The sequence below is a fragment of the Zea mays genome, chromosome 4 (genome assembly GCF_902167145.1).
Source record: "Zea mays cultivar B73 chromosome 4, Zm-B73-REFERENCE-NAM-5.0, whole genome shotgun sequence".
In the NCBI taxonomy this organism is placed as follows: Eukaryota; Viridiplantae; Streptophyta; class Magnoliopsida; order Poales; family Poaceae; genus Zea; species Zea mays.
In genome coordinates this window covers 223,325,343-223,333,372 of record NC_050099.1, presented here as the reverse complement: position 1 = coordinate 223,333,372, position 8,030 = coordinate 223,325,343, and the positions used below count along the sequence as shown (strand labels likewise).

The following is an 8,030-nucleotide window of genomic DNA, read 5'->3' as shown; positions in this document are numbered from 1 at the left end:
TCAAGGTGTAGCCGATTACCAAGAGTAACAAGCACTAGACTCTCACTTGACCATGACAAGCCTAATATGGGTGGTGGATGCACACAAGTATCATTCTATGCACTGATGAGGTTGCTAATCATAAGATCAACACTTCTCTAATCTCCTCACTATGCAAAGGGTCTTCCTGTCACACCCGGATTTTAGGGGTCCAAAACCCGGGCACAAATCAAATGTGTGCTGGGATCAAGTCTCACACATATGATGACTCATGGCATAGAAACGAATGTCACATCATTACTATATAATAGGAGTTCTGTATAAAATAGTTAAATAAATACATCATACGAAGACATTGATCCAGCAACCATAGTTGACTGGGAGACAACGGCCTAGACCACTCACGAAATCATCACATCATCCTTCAAGTGCCTCATCATGTGGTACCTATTCTTGACCTGGGGGATGTGAGTACAGCAAGGCTGAGCTCACATATGTTCATCTCTCAACAAGTTGTGGGGAATAATGTGTATGAACTCACCAAAGGTGGGAGCTCATTTGAAGTGTAAGGCTTACCAAAGGAGATGGTTAAAGCTGAGCATTGCTTTTAAAGTTGGTCAAAAATTTATTAGCGGTTACTAAGTATAAGTAGATTCCAACACAAATAAGTAAGAGATCAAAATTAATAACAACACCCACAATGCAATGCATATGACAAATTAAGTTTAGTTCCATAAATTACTCATATGATGGTCCGAGTTGCTCATGACCGTGAGCACCGCTGATATACCAGTTTTACACTCTACAAAGGTTGCTCATCTTTACCCACAAGTCGTGTTACCCATTTACCAAGGGATCGCGACTTCCCATTCATTTCTGCCGAGGAGACGAGGCAGGGTAGCACTACGAGGCAGGCGCCAGCTTCATCAAGGCAGGAGATGTCGGCTCCGTCAGTGGCTAGGGGAGGACCATCGGTGTTAAACCCTATCCCCTTTCAACCGAGCTTCGACACAAGCATCTTCACCAGCATGTATGCTGATCTCCCCTTCCCCTCGGGGTGCCTTGACTCCGAGGAGGACAGTCCGAGCCTTGGCCTAGACTTCTCCTGGCTTCATGACCCTGAAGCCTTGCTGTGATTCCTGTTCGCATGCGATGAACTCCTCTCTGATGGCCCCGACGACTACAGCATCGACGAAGAAGCTTACGACCCAACTCGGGAGTGTTTTCACATATGGCACAAGAAGCATGACGAAGGAAACCAACTTGGCATGCCTCGGGAAGACAACGCACCTCCCCCACACACCGGGGAACCAAGGGAGCAAGGTGATGCTCATACCCTCCCTAGGGTGAGTCACATGGCCCACCTCGAGTAGCTCCGCGAGCTGCAAGCCAAGCTCGATGAGGAACGATAGCGGCTACAACAACTTCGACAAGTTCTCGATTAGGAAGTAGCAGGTAGAGCCCTGACGAGGGAGAACGCGCTAAGGCACGCCACGTCTTTCATCGCATCATGGAAGATGCCGAGGTTGAAGCCCTCCGGTCTTTCACAGGGTTAGTCAGAACCTTACCGCAACAGCAATCTTGCTCCGAACCATGCCAGAGCCATCCACCACCGAGGGATACCGAATCCAAGGGGAGATCAGGGGACTCATGGAATGTGATGCGAACCCGCAGGCCGAGAGCTCTGCCTCTCGGCTTTAGGATCCTGCCTCGAAGCAATGAGCAGGGCCCTCTCTCCTAGAGAGGGAGGCCTTGGTCCACCCCGAGCCCACCAAAGAGAAAGCCCCTCGCAGTCTAAAACCGCCTCCTCGACAACCACCAAAATTATGGTGTTCACGACTGCCTCGGTGGAAGGCTACACCGCGACGACCGACGACACGCCGCACATGGCTACCACCCTCGACGAGGTGGTCGCTACGATAGTGGGGAAGATCGAAGCCCCTCACCCGAGCCACCAGGTCCACAAGTCTTCAGTCGAGCCATTCGTAGGGCGTCGTTCCCGACCCGGTTCGAAGCCCTGATTACTATCACTAAGTACTCAGGAGAGACCAAACCAGAGCTATGGCTTGTTGACTATCGACTGGCTTGCCAGCTCGGAGGGACGAGTGATGACAACCTCATCATTTTCAATTTACCCCTCTTTATGCCCGACTCCGCTCGAGCGTGGCTAGAGCACCTCCAACCTGCCCAAATCAATGACTGGGGAAACCTGGTCAGGGTTTTTCGAGGGAATTTCTAGGGCACATACGTGCGCCCCGGAAATTCTTGGGACCTTCAAAGCTGTCGGCAAAAGCAAGACGGAACTCTGCGGGAGTATATCCACCAATTCTCCAAGCAACGTACAGAGCTCCCCAACATCACCGACTCCAACGTCATCGGAGCATTCCTCGCGGGCACCTCAGCCGCGATTTGGTAAATGGGCCCAAGAAAAATAACATAGGATTGAGTGACTATCGCATCGAGACAACTCCAAATTTTGAAACTGCACGGTCATATTAAGAGAAAACAACATACTCTAGATTTAAGTCATGTTCCAAGCCTATAGACCTAATTGTTGGCAGCTAGCTAAACTAGCCATTAGCTGGCTAAATATTAGCCAGAGGTGTTCCAAACAAGAAACTAATAACGTGTTTGGTTTGTTACAATTTGTTAGATCCATCACCATTTTATTTCTCATGTACTAATAATTATTAATAATACGACGAATGAGTTTATTTCATCAAATTTATAAAATGAGCTCATGATATATATTATATAAAATGTATTGATTCATCGAACCAAGCACCCTCTAATAGATTGTTCTAAGCTAAATGCCTTCACTGCTCTTGTTTCTTTTTCTTTATTTTTAAGTTATATTTCTCGTTAGTACATATTTCGAAAATAAAAAAATCACAAATACAAATTTTAAATATTATAAATTGCATAGAAATTTAGATTTTTTTTGTAATAGAAAAAATTTGAGCGGATATATAGAAAGGATCAGAGACAACTTAATCATTAATCACCTATAAGCTGGTCGATTTGTTCGCAATGGCTTCTCAAGATCGCACGCGTACAAGTGCAAGTAGGAGGAGAACGAAATCAGGGTACATGTAACATGGATGGCCACCGGTACAGAAAAAAAAAACCAAGGTGAGCCGCCATGGCCGTATGGCTAGCGGCAGGACCGCAGGAGGTCCGTCTAACTAGTCTATATAAACAACAACTGCTACCAGCACTGGTCCGTCTCCCATGTGCGGAGGGGCCGGCCATAGACGCCGACGCCGCTCCTCCAGGGGCGCTGCGCCACGGCCACCGCGGCTACGGCGCTGCGGTCGTAGCGCGCGCGGCTGTCCGGGTCGGAGAGCGTGGCATAGGCGTCGTGCAGGCGGACGAACTCGGCAGCGGCCCCGGGCGCGGTCGCCACGTCCGGGTGCCGCTCCCGCGCCAGGCGCCGGTACGCGGCCTTGATCTCCCGGCCCGTCGCGCCGGCGCGCAGGCCCAGGACCTCGTACAGCGTGGCGGCGGCGGCGCCCCTCCCCACCCCCGCGGCGCAGCGGATCCTGCTGGGCTTGGACTTGGACGCGCCGAGCAGGAACGATCCCCCGACGGCAGCCCTCGGCGCCGACAGCCGCAGAGGCGCAGAGATCATGAGACGAAGGAACGGAGGACAAATATGAGGTCACAGCACAGGTGGATGAGGCGTTGGCGTCCGTGTCCGGCTGGCCGCCCGCGCGTCTTATAGCTGATTTTCTAGCGCGGATGGGCTTTTTCGATTTGTTGGCGATAAGAATACAGGAGGTGGTTGCGCGTCAACGTCGTCTCGTCCTGTGGGCTGCGGCCCTCTGCTTGGGGGACACGCCGGGGCCAGGGCGCTGCGGCGCCACGGTGGGCGGCGCACACGGAGTCCCGGACTAGGAAGCCGCGTCGCTGTCCGGTGCCCGCGGTATTTCCCTGGCAGTGGTCGGTTCTGACTCTTGTGCGGCAGAAACAAAGTTCCCGCTGACCCCACCATACATACCACTGTTCTTTCGACTCGCGCATTCCTGCCCGTTTCGACGGCTACCTTAACGCATCAGTACACAGCTCATGTCAACTCAACTCGTTTGTAACACAATCACCATCTTCAGGAACATAAAATGTCCGGTCTAGAAAACAAGGAACAAAAATGCTACCATTTTAAACATGAACGTTGCTATTGGCATTAAAACAACTGCTATTGACTATGGTGGTATGATTGTTGATTTACATCTACAAGCAATGAATCATCGGCGTCTGATGGAATGCATAAATAACCAGCGGTATGGCCATACAAATTAGCATGCGTACAGGCCGGGGGGGACTAAGCCTGTCGAACTGAAGAAAACAGGGAATCAGAACCCAGCCAATTCCCTTGCTTCCCTGAACAATTTAACAGTTGGCGCTTCTTTCATTCCATCAATGGCAGATAAATACCAAGCCACCGCTATCTTCTTCCGTTTGAGTAAGTCATGCCTGCTTGTTCACAGAAGTGGGAACTTCAGCACTGCACATCGGGCATACCTGACACAGTCAAAGGATACATGTCGATAGCATGCCCAAAGTTGCATACAGAGTAACATCATAAAACACATGATTTCAGAAGATATATGGTGGTGCATATACCTTGTTTAGCTGCAGCCACTGGTTTATGCACTCAGAATGGTATGGATGTTTGCAAGGGAGTGCAACTAATGACTCGCCCTCGTCAAACTCCACACGACAAATAACACACCTGCAAATGAGAATGATTTGGTCAGGTCATCACTCTGCGCGCACACATAACATCTCTAGGGACAAGGCGTAACAAAATGGTGTTCGTACTGTTCCATGTTGCCATCTTGCTTGTCTTGTGCCTGGTAAGTCACCCAAGGTAATGAGGCAATAGTGTCAGCAGCAAGGCCTTTGCTTTCCGTACCGACAACTTCACCCAGCGCAATTAGCTCCTGAGGTCACCACGTTCATGAATCAGCTTTGCACGGTAGCAGAAAACAAATGCACAGAATATCCTAATCTCTTCAACAAGAATAACTTGCCTCGTAAGAGTATTCGTCTGGGTCAACATCTTCCCATGCACCCTAAAGTTCAAAATAATAAAACCATTAAATGTCAGATTCTACATTTATTCCAGGATTTTTTTAAAAAAAATTAAGATACCAAGAAAATAGAGACCATCTCCAAATAGACGAATTTGTTGTCAATAAGCATTTCAAATGGAAGCATCTATGTGATTGCTTCTAAACAGCCAATCATCAAGAGGAACATGAGAATTCTCACTCCCAATTCGTTTTTAGTAAATTAATTAAAATTCCATTCCTTATCATCAAGAGTACACGCAACCACGGTATTAAAACAGAGCACCGGAGAAATGATGTATATTTCACCACCTTAAAAGAGTTCCTGTGCTTGTATTATTACCAGCCACTCCCTATGTCCCATAATAGTGTTAACTTCAGCATTTTAATTTTATGTCTATATTCAAATAGATGATGATGAATCTAGACACATGCAAGACACACACATTAATCATGGTATGAATCTACTAAATGTCTAAAACGAATTTTAATTTGGGGCGGATGGAGTATAATTTTAAGATCTCTTTATGAAACTATCTGAAGGTAAATAATAGGCTATGTTCACGTTTGCCCAACCCCCACCCCCCTGACAATCGAGTCATGCAAACATTAGATAGGAAATGTCACCTGTGTATGAACCTCAGCATCTTCGTCGTCCTCCTCGTCCCCAGCATCATCCTGCTCCATTGCTCGCCCTGGTCCACAGCGGCAGATTAGGCGCCATACAAAAAGGGGGGAAAACGAAGATCAAAGGTGACCGAGTTTCGACATCAGTTTGTGCACTCACAATCACCGATCCCGACGAGCGCCATGAGCCTGTCGGAGACGTCGCCCTCCCCGTCGTCCTCGTACTGAGAAGGGTCCAGGTCCAGGTCCCCCTCAGCCCCCTCCGCTTCCGCGTCCCCAACCTGCTCGTCCTCGTCGAGCGCCTCGCCTTCCTCCTCGTAGTCGCTCCCATCGCCGTCTTCCTCGTCGTAGTCGTAGCTCTCGGCGTCCGAGATCGCGTACTCGCCGCCGGTCAGCATCATGTACGCCCGCTCCTGCGACGAGCACGAGGAATCAGCGGCGAGGTCTCGTAGCACGCCCCCGCCTCCATGGGGACCGGTGACCGGTCCGTGGCTCCGGACGAAACCGACCCCGCGAGATCTCCGGCACTTACCTGCTCCTGGAGGACGCGGGCAAGGGCGAGGTCGGCCTCCTCCTGGCTGAGGCTGGTGAACGGCCGCCTCCCGGCGGCGGGCGCTGCCGCCGCAGTGGCTGATGCGCCGCCGTCACCAGCGGCGGACGGCGGGACGTTGGGGCTGGCGTTCTGGTCGTGGTCGGGGCTGGGCATGTCGTCGCCGCCACCGCCGATCCGCTTGGATGAGCCGTCCATCGCAGTGAGCGCACGGTGGGATTCGAGAGAGACGGATGAGATGGGAGGCGGTTTCGATTGCGTCGGTCGATTAGGTGGGTATAATAATGTTGCGAAAGCGAGCGGCCAACAGAGCTGCGAACAAGGCAGAGCGGCGGCGGCGGCGGCGGCCTGGTCTGTGCTGTGGCCGGTGGGATTGTGGCGTCGCGATCCGAAATAAAACAGGAGTCCGGTTGAGAAAAGAGACGAGACGAGGTAGACAACGGCACACCGCCACGCCACAACGGTCATGCCCATGCCGTACATGGCGTGTTGCAGCGTTTTCATATAACGGTGGGCCCTTCATGTCGGTCACAGAGGGTTCACCTAGTCAGAATACGAGGGGCATTGCTGGAAATCATCGCCAGGTCTAGACAGACAGAGCACAAGCACAACAGAAGACAAGTCCAATTGGAAGTTTGGAACTTGTGGACGACTTCTACCTTGCCGGCGAAGTTAGCAAGCAGCAGGCCGTGGGCTCACGGCAAGCTGATTATTATACGCCTGCACGGGTCGGCACGGGAGCTAGGCTTGCCGGCATCAGCATGCGAGCGCCACCGCCAACTAGTTTCTTGCACGGATGGATATTCTTGAGGCGTTTGCGGTTGCAGGCAATGGGTTGATAACCTCTGCTTACGCTATGCGCCTGTACGCCCGTAATAACAGATTTTGATGCCGGAAGCCGCAACCAAATCGTAAGCATCGCTGGACTTTCGGTTGCAGCTTCATATTCCCGGCAGAGTCCAAAGCTAACCACCAATTATGGGCTTTTTTAAAAAAACGAAGGGAAATTTTTTAAGGTCTAGTTTGGAAACACCAATTTCTCAAGAAATTTCTATTTTTCTATGGAAAATGAACTAATATTCTTTGGAAAAATGAAATTTTCTTGAAAAATTGGGATTCCCAAACTAGCACTAAATCATGGGTTTTTATGTGTTTTTAAACTAATTCATGTAAAATTTCTATACCATAAAATTTTCTAAGGGCTAGTTTGGTAACTCTATTTTACCAAGAGATTTCTATTTTTACAAAGAAAAATAAAGTAATTTCCTTTGAGAAAATGAGGTTCTTAAACTAGCCCTAAATCATGCGTTTTTCCCGTGTTTTTAAACTAATTGTAGTAAAAAATTTACACCATTTTAAAAAAAATACTGCGTTCCAAAAGAGCCCTATATGATGCTGAAGCAAAAACGTCTATCCAGACATCAAGTGTCATTGTTTAACCGTCACTCTCTAGGTCTATGTTTGGATACTCTCTAAGTGTAACACCTTGATTTTAGGGTATAAAATTTCTTCTCCAATATCTATCTGAATATATCTACCAAATTTAGGTGTTACTTCTTTTCTCATCTCTAGAGACTTTCTTTCTCTTCCTTTTAATAGGGTTTAGGTATTTATTTGAGAGGTGTATTATTTCTTTAGTATATTAAAACCGAGGGGAGACATGAATTGTTGGATCATGCTGAGCTTGAACTTTGTTTTTGGTCTATGCACATGTTTGAAATATTTAAATTTGAATTTATGATTTGATTTGATTTGATTTGAATTCAAAAGAGAAAATAAAAAAAAAGGAATAGAAAATTCAG

The 8,030-nt window shown here is 48.6% G+C and overlaps 2 protein-coding genes across 3 annotated transcripts; both read right to left on the bottom strand.

Moving 5' to 3' along the window:
• Positions 1-2,985: 2,985 nt before the first annotated feature.
• On the bottom strand, positions 2,986-3,716 carry LOC100285455 (chaperone protein dnaJ 11). Its single transcript, NM_001158348.2, has one exon. It carries the CDS (start codon positions 3,608-3,610, stop codon positions 3,188-3,190), a length of 423 nt encoding a protein of 140 aa, NP_001151820.2. The 5' UTR covers positions 3,611-3,716; the 3' UTR covers positions 2,986-3,187.
• Positions 3,717-4,050: 334 nt separating this feature from the next.
• LOC100193231 (putative RING zinc finger domain superfamily protein) lies at positions 4,051-6,897 on the bottom strand. Of its 2 annotated transcripts, none has more exons than XM_035966653.1 (7): positions 6,211-6,897; positions 5,839-6,091; positions 5,679-5,746; positions 5,013-5,054; positions 4,801-4,922; positions 4,603-4,711; positions 4,051-4,452 (listed from the first exon to the last, which is right to left on the bottom strand). In XM_035966653.1, the coding sequence occupies exons 1-7, from the start codon at positions 6,730-6,732 to the stop codon at positions 4,447-4,449; spliced, it is 1,122 nt and encodes a 373-aa protein (XP_035822546.1). In that variant the 5' UTR covers positions 6,733-6,897; the 3' UTR covers positions 4,051-4,446. The 2 variants fall into 2 exon arrangements, with proteins under 2 accessions (XP_035822546.1, NP_001131853.1); NM_001138381.1 differs by having other exon boundaries at positions 4,140-4,500; positions 6,211-6,622.
• Between the last annotated feature and the right edge of the window lie 1,133 nt (positions 6,898-8,030).

Excerpts from the sequence above, each read along its gene's own strand:
- LOC100285455 (NM_001158348.2), bottom strand. The coding sequence starts at position 3,610 with ATGATCTCTGCGCCTCTGCGGCTGTCGGCGCCGAGGGCTGCCGTCGGG.
- LOC100193231 (XM_035966653.1), bottom strand. The coding sequence starts at position 6,732 with ATGAAAACGCTGCAACACGCCATGTACGGCATGGGCATGACCGTTGTG. Across the intron at positions 6,092-6,210 it reads CCCGCGTCCTCCAGGAGCAG|GAGCGGGCGTACATGATGCT; the intron begins GTAAGTGCCGGA and ends TGCTCGTCGCAG. Across the intron at positions 4,712-4,800 it reads CAAGATGGCAACATGGAACA|GTGTGTTATTTGTCGTGTGG; the intron begins GTACGAACACCA and ends TCTCATTTGCAG.